This window comes from Coregonus lavaretus (genome assembly GCF_964263955.1).
Source record: "Coregonus lavaretus genome assembly, contig: HAP1_SCAFFOLD_647, whole genome shotgun sequence".
Classification (NCBI taxonomy): domain Eukaryota; kingdom Metazoa; phylum Chordata; class Actinopteri; order Salmoniformes; family Salmonidae; genus Coregonus; species Coregonus lavaretus.
Window position 1 is genome coordinate 17915 of NW_028156749.1, and position 24586 is coordinate 42500.

Sequence of the window (24586 nt, forward strand, 5' to 3'; positions counted from 1 at the left end):
TTCAAATAAACTACCATTAAAATTATAGACGGATAATTTCTTTGTCAGTGGGCAACGTACAAAAAATCATTATAATCAGCAGGGGATCAAATACTTTTTCCCTCACTGTATGTGTGGCAGGCTGGCAGGTGTGTGTTGTTGTTATATGTGTGGGGAAGGCTGGCAGGTGTGTGTTGTTGTTATATGTGTGGGGCAGGCTGGCAGGTGTGTGTGGTGCATAAACACACAGCTGGAGACCAGAGGGTACGGCACTTCATCAAATCCTCCCTGGTAGAGCAGCACCCTGGGTAGTACCCTTCCCCTCTTTCCATCCCAGAGAGAGAGAGAGAGAGAACAGAGAAGAGAGAGAGAGAGAGAGAGAGAGAGAGAGAGAGAGAGAGAGAGAGAGAGAGAGAGAGAGAGAGAGAGAGAGAGAGAGAGAGAGAGAGACAGAGAGAGAGACAGAGAGAAGACAGGAGAGAACAGAAAGAGATGTAACATCACACTGATGAGGCAGTACGAGATGTGGAAGCAAACCCTTCTGCACCACGCTTTCTGCATACCTCCGCACTTGGGTCATTTGTGTGTGCACGTGTGTGTGTGTGTGTTTTTACAGAACATCTGCGTACTTGAAAGCCATGTTTTGCACATTCCAGCATGCACCGCTCTGCTCTGCTCTGCTCTGCTCTGCTCTGCCGCGCCGGCAGAGGAATGGTATGGCTCTCTGGGAAAATAGGACACGATTTATCTACGACAAGCTACATCTAAAAATGAGGAACTCAATGTTTGCATTCAAGTACTTTTCATTAACACCCTGTGATGATACCTCTAGGACAATAAACATCATCACCCCATTAGCTCTGAGAGAGAGAGAGAGAGAGAGAGAGAGAGAGAGAGAGAGAGAGAGAGAGACAGAGAGAGAGAGAGAGAGAGAACGAGGAAGAGAGAGAGAGAGAGACAGAGAGAGAGAGAGAGAGAGAGAGAGAGAGAGAGAGAGAGAGAGAGAGAGAGAGAGAGAGAGAGACACAGAGAGAGAGAGAGAGAGAGAGAGAGAGAGAGAGAGACAGAGAGAGAGGAGAGAGAGAGAGACGAGGGGAGAGAGAGAGAGAGAGACGAGAGAGAGAGAGAGAGAGAGAGAGAGAGAGTGTGTGCCCCTATAGGAGCAGACCTGGGGAAACACACAGACTGACTGACTGACAGACAGAGGATTGGGGTATAGGGCTGAGGATTGGGGCTGAGGTTTGGGTATAGGGCTGAGGATTGGGGCTGAGGTTTGGGTATAGGGCTGAGGATTGGGGCTGAGGTTTGGGTATAGGGCTGAGGATTGGGGCTGAGGTTAGGGTATAGGGCTGAGGATTGGGGCTGAGGTTTGGGTATAGGGCTGAGGATTGGGGCTGAGGTTTGGGTATAGGGCTGAGGGTTGGGGCTGAGGTTTGGGTATAGGGCTGAGGATTGGGGCTGAGGTTTGGGTATAGGGCTGAGGACTGGGGCTGAGGTTTGGGTATAGGGCTGAGGGTTGAGGATTGGGGTTAGCCACACAAACAGCAGGGAGCCAGATCAGTAGGATAGCTGATAAACACAAACACATTCCTGTTTCTTGATTCATTACAGTGGTTAATATGGGCCTCTGTGGCTTTGTCTGAAAGGGCACCATGTTCCCTACTGGATATAGTGCACTACTACCCTGTTCCCTACTGGATATAGTGCACTACTTTTGACAAGAGCCCTGTTAGCCCTATTCCCTATGGGCCCAGATCAAACGTAGTGCACTATACAGGGAATAGGGTGCCATTTCAGATGCAGCCTCTGTGTGTGTGTGTGTGTGTGTGTGTGTGTGTGTGTGTACAGCCTGTTACTGTATATCACAGTATCTATTAATGTCAGGTTTAATGCTCTACTGAGCTCTTCTCCTGTTCCTCTGTTGTCTGTCTGGTGGCTTCATGTCCAACTAATCATTGTTCTCCTTCGTTCACGCTGTCATTTACACATTCTCTCCTGGTACAAAGTAGTGCAGTGCTCGTAATTTAATTCAGAGAGGGAGAAAAACAACTTAATTTCTGTAAAATAGCTGGCTACAGCTCTACTGTACATGTCTGTCTGTCCTCTGGTCTTCCTACTGTCTGTCTGTCTGTCTGTCTGTCCTCTGGTCTTCCTACTGTCTGTCTGTCTGTCTTTCTGTCCTCTGGTCTTCCTTCTGTCTGTATGTCTGTCTGTCCTCTGGTCTTCCTACTGTCTGTCTGTCAGTCTGTCCTCTGGTCTTCCTTCTGTCTGTATGTCTGTCTGTCTGTCTGTCCGTCCGTCCTCTGGTCTTCCTACTGTCTGTCTGTCCTCTGGTCTTCTGTCTGTCTGTCTGTCTGTCTGTCTGTCTGTCTGTCTGTCTGTCCTCTAGTCTTCCTTCCTTCTGTCTGTCTGTCTGTCTGTCTGTATGTCTGTCTGTCCGTCCTCTGGTCTTCCTACTGTTTGTCTGTCCGTCCTCTAGTTTTCCTTCTGTAGTCTGTCTGTCTGTCTGTCTGTCTGTCTGTCTATCTATCCATCCATCCTCTGGTCTTCCTACTGTCTGTCTGTCTGTCTATCCTCTGGTCTTCCTACTGTCTGTCTGTCCGTCCGTCCGTCCGTCCGTCCGTCCGTCCGTCCGTCCGTCCGTCCGTCCGTCCGTCCGTCCGCCCGCCCGCCCGTCCGTCCGTCCTCTGGTCTTCCTACTGTCTGTCTGCTTTCATTATGCAGGGCTTTAAGTGTATGAGGGTACAGATAAAAGGTCTGGTTAGCTATCCTCCCCTCCCTCCCTCCCTCCCTCCCTCCAACCTCCAAGCTTAGTTACAATCACATCTTATTTCCCGGGACGGAAATGAGCGAAGGCTCCCCTCAAAGACACACGGAGAATTCTCCTGTACTGACGTTTCCTGATTTCTTTTAAATAGCGTCTTTCAGCTCGGCATGAGGAAACGATGGATGATGGATGGAGAGAGACGGTGATAAACGACAGGTCTGATCCACCCTGATGAGAGGAGAGACGTCAGGCTCCGCTAGGGGCCCGAGGGGGCGTAGTGGTGGGAGTAAGCACCGCAGGGCTGTGGGAGTGGCTGAGCTTATAGGCCTGCTGGAGTGGAGTGAAGGTTGTAGGGTGGGGCCGTGGGGGTAGAGGAGAGTAGCCAGCAGAGAGTTCTGTCAAGTCCACCGCATCGCCTTAAACATGTAACTAATCAAATGTAAGACAGCAACAACAACAAACTTCTGTTCTTCTGTTTTCCATTGGCCCCCAAGTCCCTGCTTCTCTTATTAGCTGATTTCCATTGGCCCCCAAGTCCCTGCTTCTCTTATTAGCTGATTTCCATTGGCCCCCAAGTCCCTGCTTCTCTTACTAGCTGATTTCCATTGGCCCCCAAGTCCCTGCTTCTCTTATTAGCTGATTTCCATTGGCCCCCAAGTCCCTGCTTCTCTTATTAGCTGATTTCCATTGGCCCCCAAGTCCCTGCTTCTCTTATTAGCTGATTTCCATTGGCCCCCAAGTCCCTGCTTCTCTTATTAGCTGATTTCCATTGGCCCCCAAGTCCCTGCTTCTCGTATTAGCTGCATAGAAAGAAACCCAGACCATCAGAACAGTCTTCAGAGCACTGAGGGGGATAGAGAGGAGGAACAAAGGGTTCTGTCTGGATCAACTTAAAACATCATCACACTCCTCTAAGAGCAGAGAGTGGACCAGTCTGTGGCTCATTTAAGTTTTCATTGACAAGACCCGTCTCAAGTTGCTCTAAGATTTATTTATCAGTTCTATGATGTTGACACAACTTGCTCATAACGTCAGAAATAAGGTTGAAATAACGTTGCCAACAAATTAAAAGTTCTCTCTTTCGTCTTTCCCCGGCCGGACCTGATGTCAATCCGTGCAGCAGACAAGCAGACAGACAGGCATGAATTCAGGAGAAACCAATAAGACAGCTCTTCAAAGCGTGATGGAGTCTTGAGTGAGAGGCCAGCCCAGCAAGCCTGCGCTGAAACAGACATGTAGAGGGTTTCCATTAAGCTCCTCATCTCTTTACTGACAATTGTGACAACCACAGACCGCCAAAATACTTTCTTCAACTTTTCTTTGTAGAACAATGAATAAGGATGGACGGACAGAGTACCCCGTCCATGAGCTAACAGGCTGGGCCAACAGTTAATAGACGGACAGAGTATCCCATCCATGAGCTAACAGGCTGGGCCAACATGGTGTTAGACTAGAGGATTGTAGTGAAAGAGTCCTCCTGTATCTACACATTCCTTAAATGGGATCTTATGGGAACGATGTTAGATCAGGGATCTGCTGCTCTCTAGACACCTTAGGAGAACATGTGGGCCTTTGTGAGGAAACTGACTGAAATCACATTAGGTGCCAAAGGTGGGTTTAATAGAAGTAAAGCTGGATGGCTGCTGGGTTGTCTGAAGTAAAGCTGGAGGGGTGCTGGGTTCTCCCCCTGGTTCCTGGTCTCTCCCCCTGGTTCCTGGTCTCTCTCCAGGGCTCTCCCCCTGGTTTCTGCTCTCTCCCCAGGGCTCTCCCCCTGGTTTCTGCTCTCTCCCTAGGCCTCTCCCCCTGGTTTCTGCTCTCTCCCTAGGCCTCTCCCCCTGGTTTCTGCTCTCTCCCTAGGCCTCTCCCCCTGGTTTCTGGTCTCTCCCCAGGGCTCTCCCCCCCTGGTCTTGCCAGTGTTCATTCCTCCATCTGGCCAGCCCGCTGCTGCCTCTCCTTCTCCAGGTCTCCGTCATGCTAAAGATATGTCACAGCTCGTATATCACCCAGAAACCCAGGCCTGGCCACCTCCCCCCTGCAGCAGTGTCTTCTGTAGCCAGACTCCATCTGCACCATCTGTAGGTTTCAGCGAGCTCCATGGAACATCACTTTAAACTCCAGTTATAAATACACATTTTACAGTTAAAAGACTGGCAATACTTTCAGGGCCTAAGGGGACTTGAGTGAATGAATCGAAAACCAACCAAGCTTTCATGAAAGTACAACCAGTGCAAATAGGGTAGTGTAGTGTAGTGTAGTGTAGGGTAGTGTAGTGTAGGGTAGTGTAGTGTAGTGTAGGGTAGTGTAGTGTAGTGTAGGGTAGTGTAGTGTAGTGTAGGGTAGGGTAGTGTAGTGTAGTGTAGGGTAGTGTAGTGTAGTGTAGTGTAGTGTAGGGTAGTGTAGTGTAGGGTAGGGTAGTGTAGGGTAGTGTAGTGTAGTGTAGGGTAGTGTAGTGTAGTGTAGGGTAGTGTAGTGTAGTGTAGTGTAGTGTAATGTAGGGTAGGGTAGGGTAGTGTAGTGTAGTGTAGGGTAGTGTAGTGTAGTGTAGTGTAGGGTAGTGTAGTGTAGTGTAGGGTAGTGTAGTGTAGTGTAGTGTAGTGTAGGGTAGGGTAGTGTAGTATAGTGTAGGGTAGTGTAGTGTAGTGTAGTGTAGTGTAGGGTAGGGTAGTGTAGTATAGTATACTATAGTTTAGTGTAGTGTAGGGTAGGGTAGTGTAGGGTAGTGTAGTGTAGTGTAGTGTAGGGTAGGGTAGTGTAGTATAGTGTAGGGTAGGGTAGTGTAGTGTAGTGTAGTGTAGGGTAGGGTAGTGTAGTATAGTATAGTATACTATAGTTTAGTGTAGTGTAGGTTAGGGTAGGGTAGGGTAGGGTAGGGTAGGGTAGGGTAGTGTAGTGTAGTGTAGTGTAGTGTAGTGTATTTTACGGTATGGAAGGGTAGGGTAGGGTAAGGTAGGGTAGGGTAGGGTAGGGTAGGGTAGTGTAGTGTAGGGTAGGGTAGTGTAGTGTAGGGTATGTTAGGGTAGGGTAGGGTAGGGTAGTGTAGGGTAGTGTAGTGTAGTGTAGTGTAGGGTATGGTAGGGTAGGGTATGGTAGGGTAGGGTAGGGTAGTGTAGTGTAGGGTAGGGTAGGGTAGTGTAGGGTAGGGTAGGGTATGGTAGGGTAGGGTATGGTAGGGTAGGGTAGGGTAGTGTAGTGTAGGGTAGGGTAGTGTAGTGTAGGGTAGGGTAGGGTAGGGTAGGGTAGTGTAGGGTAGGGTAGTGTAGTATAGTGGTAACCCTGTGTTTCCCCTAACCTCCCCGCTGGGCAGTTGACAGAGCTGAGGGGCAGAGGGCCTGAAACTGGAGGCTGTCCACACACACACGCGCAGAGTCATCTACTCAGATATGTCCCCACAGACCACCTCTCTATTTTCATTAGACAACCAGACCCATAAAGCATGACACTGTTTTCTACAGAACCCTCCCATAAAATATACCTCTGGTCTCTGAGGGGAGAAGAGACCCTAACTGTAATCTGTTCCCACAAACCACAGTCATAGAAGTTTGGAAAGTGAGCAGCATTCAAAGTGCCACTGTAAAGTCATCAGTCTTCACACTAGGAGTTCTGGTTTAGCCTTAGTTTCAACAACCAAAGGGAAGGAGCGGTGCTCAACAACAATGACTAAAACCATGAGAAGGGCTGACCAAGAAAAACTTCCAAAAAGGATTCATTTGAGGCAGAAAGGAATTGGAGCACTCAACAACAGAGGCAGAGATTCATTACTTTTAGCTCCCTTTAATCCTGTTCAGGATGAGTACAGGTGACTGACGTTTGGACGCGACCTGACCACTTAGCCCCTCCTTATGCCTAGTGGCCTATTGAGACACAACAACAGATGAAAATGATACTAATCAGAATAATAACATGATTCAAGGTCAATTATAACAAAGAAGAAGTCATGTGTCTCGTTGATCAATAGGCCATGTCAAAATAAAGTACAGTGCCTTCAGAAAGTATTCACACCTCTTGACTTTTTCACATTTTGTTGTGTTACAAAGTGGGATTAAAATGTATTTTATTTTTATTTTTCTGTCAACGATCTACAGAACATACTCTAACAAAGTGAGAAAAAAATTCTAACATTTGTATAAAATGTATTAAAAATAAAACACCAATATTCAACACCCCAAACAAATAAAATATAATTATTGTTAAATTGACTGTGTCCATAAAATGTATATAGTATGTATAAACTGGAAGTAGAGGCCGAAGCATTGTTGTTCACTTGTTTATTCCAATTAGGGAAGGGGTGGTGGGGTTGAAAAGTGATAAAGGGAAATATATATATTTTTAAAAGGATATGTATATATATGTATGTATATGTATGTATATATATATATTTGCGAGAAAAAAAACATATGGGGGATTTGAAGTGATGCAGACAATTACATTGATGGAAGTTACAATCTATCTGCAATATTAAAGCTGATCTACCCCCTGAAAAATATATAATAATAATAATAATTATAATAAAAAAAAGAAATATTCAACACCCCAAGTCAATACTTGGTAGAATCACCTTTGGCAGTGATTACAGCGGTGAGTCTTTCTGGGTAAGTCTCCAAGAGCTTTGCACACCTGGATTATACAATATTTGCACATTATTCTTTAAAAAATTATTCAAGCTCAATCAAATTGGTTGTTGATCATTGCTAGACAGCCATTTTCAAGTCTTGCCATAGATTTACAAGCCGACTTAAGTCAACTGTAATTGAGCAAGTCAGGAACATTCACTGTCGTCTTGGTAAGCAACTCCAGCGGATGTTTGGCCTAGTGTTTAAGGTTATTGTCCTGCTGAAAAGGTTAATTTGTCTCCCAGTGTCTGTTGGAAAGCAGACTGAACCAGGTTTTCCTCAAGGATTTTGCTTGTGCTTAGCGCCTTGCCGATGACAAGCATACCCATAACATGATACAGCCACAACCATTCTTGAAAATATGAAGAGTGGTATTCAGTGATGTGTTGTGTTGGCCCCAAAAATAACACTTTGTATTCAGGACAAAGTAAATTTCTTTGCCAATCTTTTGCAGTTTTACTTTTGTGCCTTGTTGCAAACAGGATGCATATTTTGGAATATGTTTTATTCTGTACAGGCCTCCTTCCTTTCACTCTGTCAATTAGGTTAGTATTGTGGAGTAACTACAATTTTGTTGATCCATCTGCAGTTTTCTCCTATCACAGCCATTAAACTCTGTAACGGTTTTACCATTCACCATTGGCCTCGTGGTAAAATCCCTCAGCGGTTTCCTTCCTCTCCGGCAACTGAGTTAGGAAGGACGCCTGTATATTTGTAGTGACTGGGTGTATTGATACACCATCCAAAGTGTAATTAATAACTTCACCATGCTGAAAGGGATATTCAATGTCTGCTTTTTTTTTTTAGCATCTACCAATAGGTGCTCTCCTTTGTGAGGCATTGGGAAACCTCTCTGGACTTTGTGGTTGAATATGTGTTTGAAATTCACTGCTCGACTGATGGACCTAACAGATAATTATATGTGGGGGGTACAGAAATGAAGTAGTCATTCAAAAATCATGTTAAACACTATTACTGCACACAGAGTGAGTCCATGCAACGTATTATGTGACTTGTTAAGCACATTTTTACTCCTGAACTTATTTATGCTAGCCATAGCAAAGGGATTGAATACTTATTGACTCAATACATTTCAGCTTTCCATTTTTAATTAATTTGTAAAGAATCTTGAAAAAACATAATTCCACTGACATTATGGGGTATTGTGTGTAGGCCAGTGACAAACAAACTCAATGTAATCAATTTTAAATTCAGGCTGTAAAAACAAAATGTGGAAAAAGTCAAGGTGTGGGAATACTTTCTGAAGGAACTGTATATGCTAGTCAGGACCGAGGCAAAGATGAACGGAGCAAAGTACAGCGAGATCCTTGATGAAAACCTACTCCAGAGCGTTAAGGACCACAGACTGGGGCGAAGGTTCACCTTCCAACAGGACAACAACCCTAAGCACACAGCCAAGACAACGCAGGAGTGGCTTCGGGAAAAGTCTCTGAATGTCCTTGAGTGGCCCAGCTAGAGCCCGGACATGAACCCGATCGAACATCTCTGGAGAGATCTGAAAATAGCTGTGCAGCAATGCTCCCCATCCAACCAGACAGAGCTTGAGAGGATCTGCAGAGAAGAATGGGAGAAACTCCTCAAATACAGGTGTGCCAAGCTTGTAGCGTCATACCTAAGAAGACTCGAGGCTGTAATCGCTGCCAAAGGTGCTTCAACAAAGTACTGAGTTAAGGGTCTGAATACTTATGTATATGTGATATTTTTCAATTTGATACATTTGCTAGAATTAGCTAAAACCTGTTTTTGCTTTGTCATTATGGGGTATTGTGTGTAGATTGATGAGGGGAAAAAACGATTTAATCCATTTTAGAATAAGGCTGTAACCTAACAAAGTGTGAAAAAAGTCAAGAGGACTGAATACTTTCTGAAGGCACTGTACATGGTTGATATTTGGGTGACTGTGAAAACAGCGACAGAGACAGAAACAAATCAAGGCAACACTATAGAAACGAGGAGTACTGCCAAGACGCCTCGCTTTGTTTTACTTTACATACCATGTCACCTCCTCTTGGTGAAATATGTGAAATATGTGTTCTATGGCTACAAAGCGCAGGGAGGAAGGTGTACCATGGTCGGCAATAGTATTGTAGTATTCAAACTTCCACTGTAAGGTAAGCAGCATTCAAACTACCACTGTAAAGAAAGCGGCATTCAAACTGCCACTGTAAAGTAAGCAGCATTCAAACCGCCACTGTAAAGTAAGCAGCATTCAAACTGCCACTGTAAAGTAAGCAGCATTCAAACCGCCACTGTAAAGTAAGCAGAATTCAAACTCCCAGTGTAAAGTAAGATGTATTCAAACTGCAGCAAGTTAGCAGTATTCAAACTAGCATTGTAAAGTAAGCAGTATTCAAACTGCCAGCGTAAAGTAAGACGTATTCAAACTACAGTAAGTTAGCAGTATTCAAACTGCAGTAAGTTAGCGGCATTCAAACTGCCAGTGTAAAGTTAGCTGCAGTATTCAAACTGCAGTGTAAAGTTATCTGCAGTATCCAAACTGCAGTGTAAAGTTAGCTGCAGTATTCAAACTGCAGTGTAAAGTTATCTGCAGTATTAGTCCTAACGGTGGTGTTCCAGCTATCTACCATGACTCCACCAGTCTTTTACTCTCCTTTTATCTCGCTCCACAAATTAAAGCATCTGGGGAGATAGCATCTGGGGAGATTTTACAGCTTCTCTGAGCTCCTTTTATTTTGAGAAACACTTAGCAGTCTGTCAGTACCTCCAGATTAAAACTGGGAACCTTTTCCCCCCCCCTGGATAGGAAGACAGAGAATGAAAGGATCTGCCCACGTGCCTCTGGTGAAGGACACTGACTGAGTAGTCTGTGGTGTGTTATCAGCTAGGGCCCGATATGAAACACCTTCCTCTATTGACACAGCCCACTTCAAAAGGAGACGGAGGGAGGGACCATGGAGGGCTGCATCCCAAATGGCACCATATTCCCCATAGGGCTCTGGTCAAAGGTAGTGCACTGTATAGGGAATAGAGTGGCATTTGAGACGCAGCCAGGGCCTGCTAGGAGCTGGTGACAGTCAGGAACCAGCAGGACACTGCGCTGTGAGGCTTCATGTTCTTCCAAGGAGCCACAACAGAGCCTGCGTCCCAAATGACACCCTATTCCCTATTCTCATAGGGCTCTGGTCAACAGCAGAACACTATGTAGTGAATAGGGTGCCATTTGGGACGCAAGCCCAGTCCCAGGAACAGAACGGTGGCAGTCGTACAGAGAAACAACACAGTTACTCTTACATGGCACTTTCACAACCCAGGGGCCGAAGCAGTGGCTCTATGTAACAGTTATGTACTCAATATAGTCCCCACATTTAACATTCGATGGCTTTAAAGACTGTAAAATAAAGAGCAATGACTTTAGTTGGCTTTTCATCAGGCTGTACTGCTGTAAGAAAGGCTGTTGGCTGGCTTCCCTCTCCACTCTGTTACAGGGAGAGGAGAGGGGAGGAGAGGAGAGGAGAGGTGAGGAGAGGAGAGGAGAGGAGAGGAGAGGAGAGGAGAGGAGAGGAGAGGAGAGGAGAGGAGAGGAGAGGAGAGGAGAGGAGAGGAGAGGAGAGGAGAGGAGAGGAGAGGAGAGGAGAGGAGAGGAGAGGAGAGGGGACGGTGACCAGGAGCAGCCCAGTGAGGGCCACGTTCCATCATAATGTTACAGTGTGGACAAGACCACAGTGGCCACAGGAAACCAAAACTATTCAGCAAGGTTAACTGTGGTGTGGACCGAAACCTCATCTCTCCTGCTCTCCTCTTCTCTGCTCTCCTCTGCTCTCCTGCTCTCTCCTCTCCTCTTCTCTTCTCTCCTATTCTTTCCTCTGCTCTGCTCTGCTCTCCTCTCCTCTCCTCTCCTCTCCTCTCCTCTCCTCTCCTCTCCTCTCCTCTCCTCTCCCCTCCCCTCCTGACCTCTCCCCTCCTGTCCTCTCCCCTCCCCTCCCGTCTCCTCAGTCTCAGTCGAGTACAACAGGCCTCACAGGACAGCTCTATGTAGTGGAACAGATTGGTATAAGTGTTACCTCATCTGGGTTGCATGGTAACATAAGGTAATGGTGGTTATGGTAACATAATGTATTGGTGGTTATGGTAACATAATGTATTGGTGGTTATGGTAACATAAGGTATTGGTGGTTATGGTAACACAAGGTATTGGTGGTTATGGTAACATAAGGTATTGGTGGTTATGGTAACATAAGGTATTGGTGGTTATGGTAACATATAGGTGGGGTTAAGTTAACAGAACATTTTGGTGGGTTAAGTCAACAGAGCATATCGGTGGGTTAATTCAACAGAACATATCGGTGGGTTAAGTCAACAGAACATATCGGTGGGTTAAGTCAACAGAACATATCGGTGGGTTAAGTCAATAGAACATATCGGTGGGTTAAATCAACAGAACATATCGGTGGGTTAAATCAACAGAACATATTGGTGGGTTAAGTCAATAGAACATATTGGTGGATTAAGTCAACAGAACATATTGGTGGGTTAAGTCAATAGAACATATTGGTGGGTTAAGTCAATAGAACATATTGGTGGGTTAAGTCAACAGAACATATTGGTGGGTTAAGTCAACAGAACATATTGGTGGGTTAAGTCAACAGAACATATTGGTGGATTAAGTCAACAGAACATATCGGTGGGTTAAGTCAACAGAACATATTGGTGGGTTAAGTCAATAGAACATATTGGTGGATTAAGTCAACAGAATATATCGGTGGGTTAAGTCAATAGAACATATTGGTGGATTAAGTCAACAGAATATATTGGTGGGTTAAGTCAACAGAACATATTGGTGGGTGAAGTCAGAAGTATTAGTAGGTTTTTCCTCACTATTCAACCAACACATACATACATTAGAGGAGAGAGCCAGGTAGAGAGACAGACAGGCAGAGCGAGAGGAGAGAGCCAGGTAGAGAGACAGACAGGCAGAGCTAGAGGAGAGAGCCAGGTAGAGAGACAGACAGGCAGAGCTAGAGGAGAGAGCCAGGTAGAGAGACAGACAGGCAGAGCTAGAGGAGAGAGCCAGGTAGAGAGAGAGACAGGCAGAGCGAGAGGAGAGAGCCAGGTAGAGAGACAGACAGGCAGAGCTAGAGGAGAGAGCCAGGTAGAGAGACAGACAGGCAGAGCTAGAGGAGAGAGCCAGGTAGAGAGACAGACAGGCAGAGCTAGAGGAGAGAGCCAGGTAGAGACAGACAGGCAGAGCGAGAGGAGAGAGCCAGGTAGAGAGACAGACAGGCAGAGCGAGAGGAATATTTGACTTCACTCCACAGGAGAGCAGTTTAATAATTTGGCGGGCGCTCCGCTGCTCTGCGCTGGGCTGGTCTCAGGGTAAAGGTAGCTTGGCGGAGGCCATGCTGACGGTATACTCAACAACATGATCCTAATGGCTTGGAAAATCCCCGGGCCTCCAGAGAACAGGCCAGATGCTACCGGCTGCATGACAAAAGCTACTGTTTTATTGAATTCAGCCCCTTTTTACAGCCTCCCATTTATTATGAGACCATTAAGGCATGCTGGAAGACATGGAGCGTAAAATAGTTGGAGAGTTAATTTACCCACGGCTGCAGGTCCTCTACCTCACACTGGGCAAGGTGGGGGGGGGGGGTCAACAACAGAAGTAGCAATGTCTTATTTTATAAAAGTGTGTTGTCTCTTTAAGACCCAGTAATGAGGTCATTTACAAAGGCACATGAACACTAGTGGAAAATCTGTCGATGTGCCCTTGAGCAAGGCACTTAACCCTAATTGCTCCTGTATGTGGCTCTGAATAAGAGTGTCTGCTAAATGACTCAAATATAATATAATGTATAGTGTACTACCCAGTACCAGCAGGTTGCCTCCCTTTAATGGACTACTAGACACACACAGAGAGGTGCTGCGCCAACAAACAACTGTTGAACTTTATAGAACACTACAAGATGTTGCCAAGTCCATATCTGGTTGCTGTGTTACAGTTACAACGGAACAAGCTGACCTAGGAGCAACACATCATGTATATTTGTAAGTGTCAGGTTTTACTTGATAGTGTTTTCATGAATAACGTCACATTAAAAAACCTTGAACACTGTAATGGGATATTAAAGACGTGATGAGTAATGATCTTTACACTGCAACTAGAAACACTGCAGTAATGACTAACTGTAATTCAGTGTTTAGTTAGCTGGTGCTGAGCAGGTGAGTGTGTGTGTGTACCTGGTTCTGTGTAGACATGGCTGAGCAGGGCATCGTTGACCCCAGGGTAGGAACCGTCTCCCAGGCTGTGTGTCCAGCTCTGGAGCATGGTCTGGAGGAGAAGGATCTGGGGCCGCGTGGCCTGCACCGTGAAGTGGGGCAGCTCAAGGATACACTCTGTGATCAGGACTGATGAACGCTTTGTCCTGGGGAGAGGAGAGGATAGAGAGTGATGGGTTAGAAGACTGCTTGGGACTGGGAAGGGAGAGGAGAGGAGAGGAGAGGAGAGGAGAGGAGAGGAGAGGAGAGGAGAGGAGAGGAGAGGAGAGGAGAGGAGAGAGAGGAGAGAGAGGAGAGGAGAGGAGAGGAGAGGAGAGGAGAGGAGAGGAGAGGAGAGGAGAGGAGAGTGATGGGTTAGAAGACTGCTTGGGACTGGGAAGGGAGAGGAGAGGAGAGGAGAGGAGAGGAGAGGAGAGGAGAGGAGAGGAGAGGAGAGGAGAGGAGAGGAGAGGAGAGGAGAGGAGAGGAGAGGAGAGGAGAGGAGAGGAGAGGAGAGGAGAGTGATGGGTTAGAAGACTGCTTGGGACTGGGAAGGGAGAGGAGAGGAGAGGAGAGGAGAGGAGAGGAGAGGAGAGGAGAGGAGAGGAGAGGAGAGGAGAGGAGAGGAGAGATAAAAGGAGGCGGGCCCTCGTCAACAAAACAGCAGCATACAGTAGAGAACACTGAGTAGTGGAAAGAACCGTTCTAAGAACTTCCATGGATCCAACATGGTAACAGAACACTGAGTAGTGGAAAGAACCGTTTTAAGAACTTCCATGGATCCAACATGGTAACAGAACACTGAGTAGTGGAAAGAACCGTTCTAAGAACTTCCATGGATCCAACATGGTAACAGAACACTGAGTAGTGGAAAGAACCGTTCTAAGAACTTCCATGGATCCAACATGGTAACAGAACATTGACACAGGTGGATCCAACATGGTAACAGAACATTGACAGAGGTGGATCCAACATGGTAACAGAACATTGACAGAGGTGGATCCAACATGGTAACAGAACATTGACAGAGGTGAAAAGGACAAAAAAACCTGAGTTCAAATCAAAGTCTCCTTTTTCCTTTAGTTTCTTGGCAGGTTCTTAGCTTTGTGTATTACTAAAGACCCTCTACTCTCCCCATCACATCAATGCTGCCATCATGATTAATGTGAGGAGATGTACATCAGAGATACCTCACCCTGAAAATAATATCCACACATTTAACATCTAATCTGTTACAGCCAGCCAGGCAGGCAGCCAGGGAAGGAGGAGGAGGAGGAACAGAGAGCACCAGGCAGGGAGGAGGAGGAACAGAGAGCACCAGGCAGGGAGGAGGAGGAGGAGGAACAGAGAGCACCAGGCAGGGGGGAGGAGGAACAGAGAGCACCAGGCAGGGAGGAGGAGGAGGAGGAACAGAGAGCACCAGGCAGGGAGGAGGAGGAGGAACAGAGAGCACAAGGCAGGGAGGAGGAGGAACAGAGAGCACCAGGCAGGGAGGAGGAGGAGGAGGAACAGAGAGCACCAGGCAGGGAGGAGGAGGAGGAGGAGGAACAGAGAGCACCAGGCAGGGAGGAGGAGGAGGAACAGAGAGCACCAGGCAGGGAGGAGGAGGAGGAACCGAGAGCACCAGGCAGGGAGGAGGAGGAACAGAGAGCACCAGGCAGGGAGGAGGAGGAACAGAGAGCACCAGGCAGGGAGGAGGAGGAGGAGGAACAGAGAGCACCAGGCAGGGAGGAGGAGGAGGAACAGAGAGCACCAGGCAGGGAGGAGGAGGAGAAGGGAGCACCAGGCAGCAGCTCCGCTCCACCGTGTGATGGACTGACTAGAGCAGTGGTTCTCAACCAGGGGTTCTACTACCCTTGGGGGTACTTGGCCTATCCACAGGGGGTACTTGGCCTATCCACAGGGGGTACTTGAGAAGACTTATGAGACCATAGGCTTACTGGTCAAATGCACATGAGGGGGCACAGTAACGTGTGTTCGAGAGAGAGAGAGAGAGAGAGAGAGAGAGAGAGAGAGAGACAGAGAGACAGAGAGACAGAGAGACAGAGAGAGACAGAGAGAGAGACATAGAGAGAGACAGAGAGAGAGACAGAGAGAGAGACAGAGAGAGAGACAGAGAGACAGACAGAGAGACAGAGAGACAGACAGAGAGACAGAGAGACAGAGACAGAGACAGAGACAGAGAGAGAGAGAGAGAGAGAGAGAGAGAGAGAGAGAGAGGAGAGAGAGAGGAGAGAGAGAGAGAGAGAGGAGAGAGAGAGAGATGAGGTAACAGCCCCGTCAGACAGAGAGACAGACTCCTCCAGGTCCTGTCTATCACAGCACCAACCAACCATACCTCTCATTTATCTTCTGACTGTCTCTGTCTCAAGACGCCCCCCATCCCGGGACGCACCGCAACTCTCCATTTAACAGTTAGAGAACTACTGACACCATTTAACTGTTAGAAACCTACAGACACCATTTAACTGTTAGAAACCTACAGACACCATTTAACTGTTAGAAACCTACAGACACCATTTAACAGTTAGAAACCTACTGACACCATTTAACTGTTAGAAACCTACAGACACCATTTAACTGTTAGAAACCTACAGACACCATTTAACTGTTAGAAACCTACAGACACCATTTAACAGTTAGAAACCTACTGACACCATTTAACTGTTATAAACCTACTGACACCATTTAACTGTTGGAAACCTACTGACACCATTTAACTGTTAGAAACCTACAGACACCATTTAACTATTAGAAACCTACAGACACCATTTAACTGTTAGAAACCTACAGACACCATTTAACTGTTAGAAACCTACAGACACCATTTAACAGTTAGAAACCTACTGACACCATTTAACTGTTAGAAACCTACTGACACCATTTAACTGTTAGAAACCTACTGACACCATTTAACTGTTAGAAACCTACAGACACCATTTAACTGTTAGAAACCTACAGACACCATTTAACTACTGGAGCCTGAAGGGGAAGTCTCTCTGTTCAGTCCTGTAGATCTATTCCAGGACTGAATGTCTGTCAGGGCTCACTATACAGTGTCTACATGTTCAATCCCCTACTGTAGTGAAATGTCCATTGAGTGTACAAAACATTAGGAACACCTTCCTAATGTTGAGTTGCACCCCCTTTTGCCCTCAGAACAGCCTCAATTCGTCGGGGCACGGACTGTACAAGGTGTCGAAATCGTTCCACAGGGATGCTGGCCCATGTTGACTCCAATGCTTCCCACCGTTGTGTCAAGTTGGCTGGATGTCCTTTGGGTGGTGGACCATTCTTGATTCACACGGGAAACTGTTGAGCATGAAAAACCCAGCAGTGTTGCAGTTCTTGACACAAACCGGTGCACCTGGCACCTACTACCATACCCCAATCAAAGACTCTTAAATATTTTGTCTTGCCCATTCACCCTCAATGGCACACATACACAATCCATGTCTCAATTGTCTCAAGGATTAAAAATCAGTCTTTAACCTGTCTCCTCCCCTTCATCTACACTGATTGAAGTGGATTTAACAAATTACATCAATAATAATAATAATAATAATAATAATAATATGCCATTTAGCAGACGCTTTTATCCAAAGCGACTTACAGTCATGCGTGCATACATTTTTGTGTATGGGTGGTCCCGGGGATCGAACCCACTACCCTGGCATTACAAGCGCCGTGCTCTACCAGGTGAGCTACAGAGGATCATAGCTTTCACCTGGATTCACCTGGTCAGTGTATGTCATGGAATGTTTTGTATACTCAGTGTATTGTTGGCATTAAAACAAAGTCATGTTTCTCTAAAAGCTTCCACCAGCTATGGGCTATTTTACCCAACATCAGTCAGTCAGGAGCAGTTCATAAAGACTGTTTCTGAAGCGATCTTGATTCCCCTTTAACGACAGAACCCAGAGAAGACTGGGGAGCCACGGCAACAATGTTGAGTTCCACATGCACAGCGTATGTGTGTTAAAGCCACTTCAATAGAGACCGGCAGGGGATGAAGGTTGGTTGGCTTGTGAGAGTGTTTAGAGTGTTAAGACGTGCAGGAGAGATGTCATGTGCATGTGGTTGTCTAAAGGTTTCATTGTGCACCTGTTTTTATTATATATGGCCAATTCATTGTGAACAACAACTTTGACTGGTGGATGAATTAAAACCAGATTCCTCATTATGGTGTTTTAGGGAATGTTGAATGTAAGGAGAGACAGAGAGATCTGACGTCATTATGTAGCTGGCTGGCATGTGTTGTGTTTCTCATAGTAGAAGAGGGTAAAAACAGGCCAAAATAGCACCCTATTCCCTGGTCAAAAGTAGTGCACCACATAGGGAACAGCCATTTCAGTCACAACCTCTGTTTCTTTCCATGTGTGGAAGCCTGAGGGAGACAGACTAGCTCCTAGTGTACAGTAACATTCCACCATTACAGCAGGCCTCCCTCTCCAGACGCACAGTAGTCCTTAAGTCAATACATCAGCATATTAAAACGCGCTGTTACACTGACTCTACCAGCAATAAAAAAGGAAATCCAAAATGAGAAATTAGCTGTTTAAATTTCACAAACTAGACTTATGTTTTAAACGATGTTGGGTTTTATTTCCTGACCTGTCCCCAGTTCATAGTCTGAGTGAGTGGTTAGGGTTAGGACTGGGGCCAGGGCCGGGCTGCCACACAGGCCATCAGTCAGTCCTATAGCCCTGTCACTGTCAGGTTGGAGCAGGGCATGCTGGACAGAAGTGAGTCATAAATGAGCTAACAGCTTGGTACTGTGTGCCCAGGCAGACAGACAGACCCAGGCAGAGCATGCCACTCCATTGGTGCCCAACCCACAGGTCCCAGGAGGCAGAGCCTGCCACTCCACTGGTACCCAACCCACAGGTCCCAGGAAACAGGAGGCAGAGCCTGCCACTCCACTGGTGCCCAACCCACAGGTCCCAGGAAACAGGAGGCAGAGCCTGCCACTCCACTGGTGCCCAACCGACAGGTCCCAGGAAACAGGAGGCAGAGACTGCCACTCCACTGGTGCCCAACCGACAGGTCCCAGGAAATAGGAGGCAGAGCCTGCCACTCCACTGGTGCCCAACCCACAGGTCCCAGGAAACAGGAGGCAGAGCCTGCCACTCCACTGGTACCCAACCCACAGGTCCCAGGAAACAGGAGGCAGAGCCTGCCACTCCACTGGTACCCAACCCACAGGTCCCAGGAAACAGGAGGCAGAGACTGCCACTCCACTGGTGCCCAACCGACAGGTCCCAGGAAACAGGAGGCAGAGCCTGCCACTCCACTGGTGCCCAACCGACAGGTCCCAGGAAATAGGAGGCAGAGCCTGCCACTCCACTGGTGCCCAACCCACAGGTCCCAGGAAACAGGAGGCAGAGACTGCCACTCCATTGGTGCCCAACCCACAGGTCCCAGGAGGCAGAGCCTGCCACTCCACTGGTACCCAACCCACAGGTCCCAGGAAATAGGAGGCAGAGCCTGCCACTCCACTGGTGCCCAACCCACAGGTCCCAGGAGGCAGAGCCTGCCACTCCACTGGTGCCCAACCCACAGGTCCCAGGAAACAGGAGGCAGAGCCTGCCACTCCACTGGTGCCCAACCCACAGGTCCCATCCACATGGAACAGTACAGGGTCCTGCATGTTGCAAGATTACATCTTAACTGACATGATTTGTAACTGGTAACTCAAATCAAAAGAGACACTCAAAATATGTGTATAATAATATGCATTTTAAATGTAAAATGATGCCTATTTTCCAACTCTTTTAAGTTGAGATGCATATGGACCATTTGGGCGATACTTGTGTGGGTAATCAGCTGGTTTGGTGTGGCTATATTTAGGGACACCAGATGTGTAGCTGTGCAGTGGGCTGGTCCTCTAACTATAGGTAGTGGGTTTGATTTAGACCACAGACATCCTACTGCTTTAACAACCTGGAACTGGGGGATAATTAGGAACAAAGTAGTTACTGCTACTAAGACACTGTACCATAGCCCTGAACATCTGGATGATGGGGAGAGAGAGAGGAGAGGGGGAGAGAGAGAGAGAGAGAGAGAGGGGGGGGGGAGAGAGAGAGAGAGAGAGAGAGAGAGAGAGAGAGAGAGGTGAGAGGGAGGGGGAGAGAGAGAGAGAGAGAGAGAGAGAGAGAGAGAGAGAGAGAGAGAGAGAGAGAGAGAGAGAGAGAGAGAGAGAGAGAGAGAGAGAGAGAATAGGCCAGTGGAAGAGAACAGAATAATGCACTCATATTTTACCAACCTGCTGCACACTAAGAACATTTCAAAAAAGGGCTACAATGTCCAGATGTAATTTACAGACTAGTTCTGTCTGGTTCCCTGTCCACGTTATAAGAATGTGGACAGCTGGTAGAGCACGGCGCTTGCAATGCCAAGGTAGTGGGTTCGATCCCCGGGACCACCCAAACACAAAAATTTATGCACGCATGACTGTAAGTCGCTTTGGATAAAAGCGTCTGCTAAATGGCATATTATTATTATTATTATTATTATAAATACTTATTTCCCTCATTAAAATGCAAATCAATTTATAACATTTTTGACATGCGTTTTTCTGGATTTTTTTGTTGTTATTCTGCTCTATCTCCTCCACAGAGTATATGAGCACAATGTTCTTTGACTTCTTCAGTGCTGTTCAATACCATACAACCCCACCTGCTGTTCAATACCATACAACCCCACCTGCTGTTCAATACCATACAACCCCAACTGTTGTTCAATACCATACAACCCCACCTGTTGTTCAATACCATACAACCCCACCTGTTGTTCAATACCATACAACCCCACCTGCTGTTCAATACCATACAACCCCACCTGCTGTTCAATACCATCCAACCCCAACTGTTGTTCAATACCATACAACCCCAACTGTTGTTCAATACCATACAACTCCACCTGTTTTTCAATACCATACAACCCCAACTGTTGTTCAATACCATACAACCCCAACTGTTGTTCAATACCATACAACCCCAACTGTTGTTCAATACCATACAACCCCAACTGTTGTTCAATACCATACAACCCCACCTGCTGTTCAATACCATACAACCCCACCTGTTGTTCAATACCATACAACCCCACCTGCTGTTCAATACCATACAACCCCACCTGTTGTTCAATACCATACAACCCCAACTGTTGTTCAATACCATACAACCCCAACTGTTGTTCAATACCATACAACCCCACCTGTTGTTCAATACCATACAATCCCACCTGTTGTTCAATACCATACAACCCCAACTGTTGTTCAATACCATACAACCCCACCTGCTGTTCAATACCATACAACCCCACCTGTTGTTCAATACCATACAACCCCACCTGCTGTTCAATACCATACAACCCCACCTGCTGTTCAATTCCATACAACCCCACCTGTTGTTCAATACCATACAACCCCAACTGTTGTTCAATACCATACAACCCCACCTGTTGTTCAATACCATACAACCCCACCTGCTGTTCAATACCATACAACCCCAACTGTTGTTCAATACCATACAACCCCACCTGTTGTTCAATACCATACAACCCCACCTGTTGTTCAATTCCATACAACCCCACCTGCTGTTCAATACCGTACAACCCCACCTGTTGTTCAATACCATACAACCCCACCTGTTGTTCAATACCATACAACCCCACCTGTTGGAGAGAGATTATATGTTTCAAAGGTGTTAAGATTCACAACATAGTTTCTAGCTACATTCTACATTATATTTCCCTCTCTCCAGTGCAGACAGATTCTGTGGATTGTAGAATTCCCCGTCTCCCACGCCAAGGTCGCTGCCCCTGTGCTGAATCACACAGTGAGTTGTGTTCTGAGCTGCAGTACCTCTTTAATGTAGACACAGGCCCTTTACAGTATCTCTCTAACCAGTACTATAGAAACATTTACAGTATCTCTCTAACCAGTACTATAGAAACATTTCTTTACAGTATCTCTCTAACCAGTACTATAGAAACATTTCTTTACAGTATCACTCTAACCAGTACTATAGAAACATTTCTTTACAGTATCTCTCTAACCAGCACTATAGAAACATTTCTTTACCGTATCTCTCTAACCAGTACTATAGAAACATTTATTTACAGTATATCTCTAACCAGCACTATAGAAACATTTCTTTACAGTATCACTCTAACCAGTACTATAGAAACATTTACAGTATCTCTCTAACCAGTACTAAAGAAACATTTATTTACAGTATCTCTCTAACCAGTAATATAGAAACATTTCTTTACAGTATCTCCCTAACCAGTAATATAGAAACATTTATTTACAGTATCTCTCTAACCAGTACTATAGAAACATTTATATACAGTATCTCTCTAACCAGTACTATAGAACCATTTCTTTACAGTATCTCTCTAACCATTACTATAGAAACATTTCTTTACAGTATCTCTCTAACCAGCACTATATAAACATTTATTTACAGTATCTCTAACCAGCACTATAGAAACATTTCTTTACAGTATCTCTCTAACCAGCACTATAGAAACATGTATTTACAGTATCTCTCTAACCAGTACTATAGAAACATTTATTTACAGTATATCTCTGTAACCAGCACTATAGAAACATTTCTTTACAGTATCACTCTAACCAGTACTATAGAAACATTTATTTACAGTATCTCTCTAACCAGTACTATAGAAACATTTATTTACAGTATCTCTCTAACCAGTAATATAGAAACATTTCTTTACAGTATCTCTCTAACCAGCACTATAGAAACATTTCTTTACCGTATCTCTCTAACCAGTACTATAGAAACATTTATTTACAGTATATCTCTAACCAGCACTATAGAAACATTTCTTTACAGTATCACTCTAACCAGTACTATAGAAACATTTACAGTATCTCTCTAACCAGTACTATAGAAACATTTATTTACAGTATCTCTCTAACCAGTAATATAGAAACATTTCTTTACAGTATCTCCCTAACCAGTAATATAGAAACATTTATTTACAGTATCTCTCTAACCAGTACTATAGAAACATTTATATACAGTATCTCTCTAACCAGTACTATAGAACCATTTCTTTACAGTATCTCTCTAACCATTACTATAGAAACATTTCTTTACAGTATCTCTCTAACCAGCACTATATAAACATTTATTTACAGTATCTCTAACCAGCACTATAGAAACATTTCTTTACAGTATCTCTCTAACCAGCACTATAGAAACATGTATTTACAGTATCTCTCTAACCAGTACTATAGAAACATTTATTTACAGTATATCTCTGTAACCAACACTATAGAAACATTTCTTTACAGTATCACTCTAACCAGTACTATAGAAACATTTATTTACAGTATCTCTCTAACCAGTACTATAGAAACATTTATTTACAGTATCTCTCTAACCAGTAATATAGAAACATTTCTTTACAGTATCTCCCTAACCAGTAATATAGAAACATTTCTTTACAGTATCTCTCTAACCAGTACTATAGAAACATTTCTATACAGTATCTCTCTAACCAATACTATAGAAACATTTATTTAAAGTATCTCTCTAACCAGTACTATAGAAACATTTATTTACAGTATCTCTCTAACCAGCACTATAGAAACATTTCTTTACAGTATCACTCTAACCAGTACTATAGAAACATTTACAGTATCTCTCTAACCAGTACTATAGAAACATTTCTTCACAGTATCTCTCTAACCAGTAAACATGTCTTTACAGTATCTCTCTAACCAGTACTATAGAAACATTTCTTTACAGTATCTCTCTAACCAGTACTATAGAAACATTTCTTTACAGTATCTCTCTAACCAGTACTATAGAAACATTTCAAAACAGCTTTTAAAAGTACTTCAAACATAATACATGTCATACATCTTAAACCTCTTATAGACTGTAAAATACTTACTCATCTAATTGGTCTACTAGTGTGCTACTGCAAACTTATATATTAGCAGATCTGACGCCTGCTTTGCTACATAACCCAGGAAAAGAAGACCATTATCTCATCAAGACTAAAATAACTTAGTTCATTAACTTCTTCTCCCCCCATTGTCTTTCAACATTAGTTTCATGCATCTTCTCCAGCAGTGGAAACATTGAGGAAACGTGACTGTGACTTACTATGACTGAGATATGTGGTTGTCTCACATAGCTATCTGAAAATGGGTGCACTAACTCGAAGTCACTATGTGGTAGTCTCACCTAGCTATCTGAAGACGAATGCACTAACTGGAAGTCACTCTGGATAAGAGCTAAATGCTAAAGATGTCAAATGTAAAATGAGTCAATCTTAACACTACTATGGCCAGTTGTTCATTTCTGGGAGTGCGTGTGTAAGGGGCCTGAGGTTGGGGGTTCGTGGTTGGGCCAGGGTCAGAGGTGTGTGATCTATTCATTTCTCAATCATCAGGCCTGAACAGACCTAACTCTTCAAAGACAGGCCCTCCCCTCCCCTCGCCTCTCCTCCCCATTCCCTCGCTTTTCCTCCCCTCCCCTCCCCCTCCTCCCTTCCTTCTCTCCCTCTCCTCCCATCTGGATCCCTCCAGCTCTGCAGCCAAGGCCCCTTGCAGCCGGAGTTCTCAGGAGAGAGGCTCATTACACAGGGATTACTACGGGAGATGTTTTAATCAGAGTCTGCAGACAGCTGCAGCAGCGTTGGGCGAGAAAATGACCATGACGTGGTCTGTCATGCATAAAAGGAAAACACACTGGGGTGTTGGGTCGGGGTACAGAGATGTGAGGTGGTTTACGACTGAGACAGAGACGTGACTGGGAGGGAGGGAGAGTTGATGTTTCTGTTCCTTTTTAGATGTGATTCTGTCTTCAGAGGGAACATGGTTCCAGTCCCCTAACACGGCCACAGACCACGACAGTGATAGTTACAGCCCAAGGTGCTACTGCACCCTGTACTGTTCTCTCTCTCTGGATAAGAGGAGTCATGAGCAAATATGTTCCACCCAATAATG

The 24586-nt window shown here is 45.4% G+C and overlaps 1 protein-coding gene across 1 annotated transcript in view; it reads right to left on the reverse strand.

Moving 5' to 3' along the window:
• The window catches only part of LOC311126014 (intermembrane lipid transfer protein VPS13B-like), a gene marked incomplete at its 3' end in the record, with an annotated part of 210680 nt that overhangs the window by 14180 nt on the left and 171914 nt on the right, over positions 1-24586 (reverse strand). Inside the window, 1 exon segment of the mRNA XM_084200044.1 lies at positions 13576-13760. Coding sequence (XP_084056170.1) covers positions 13576-13760 — 185 coding nt within the window.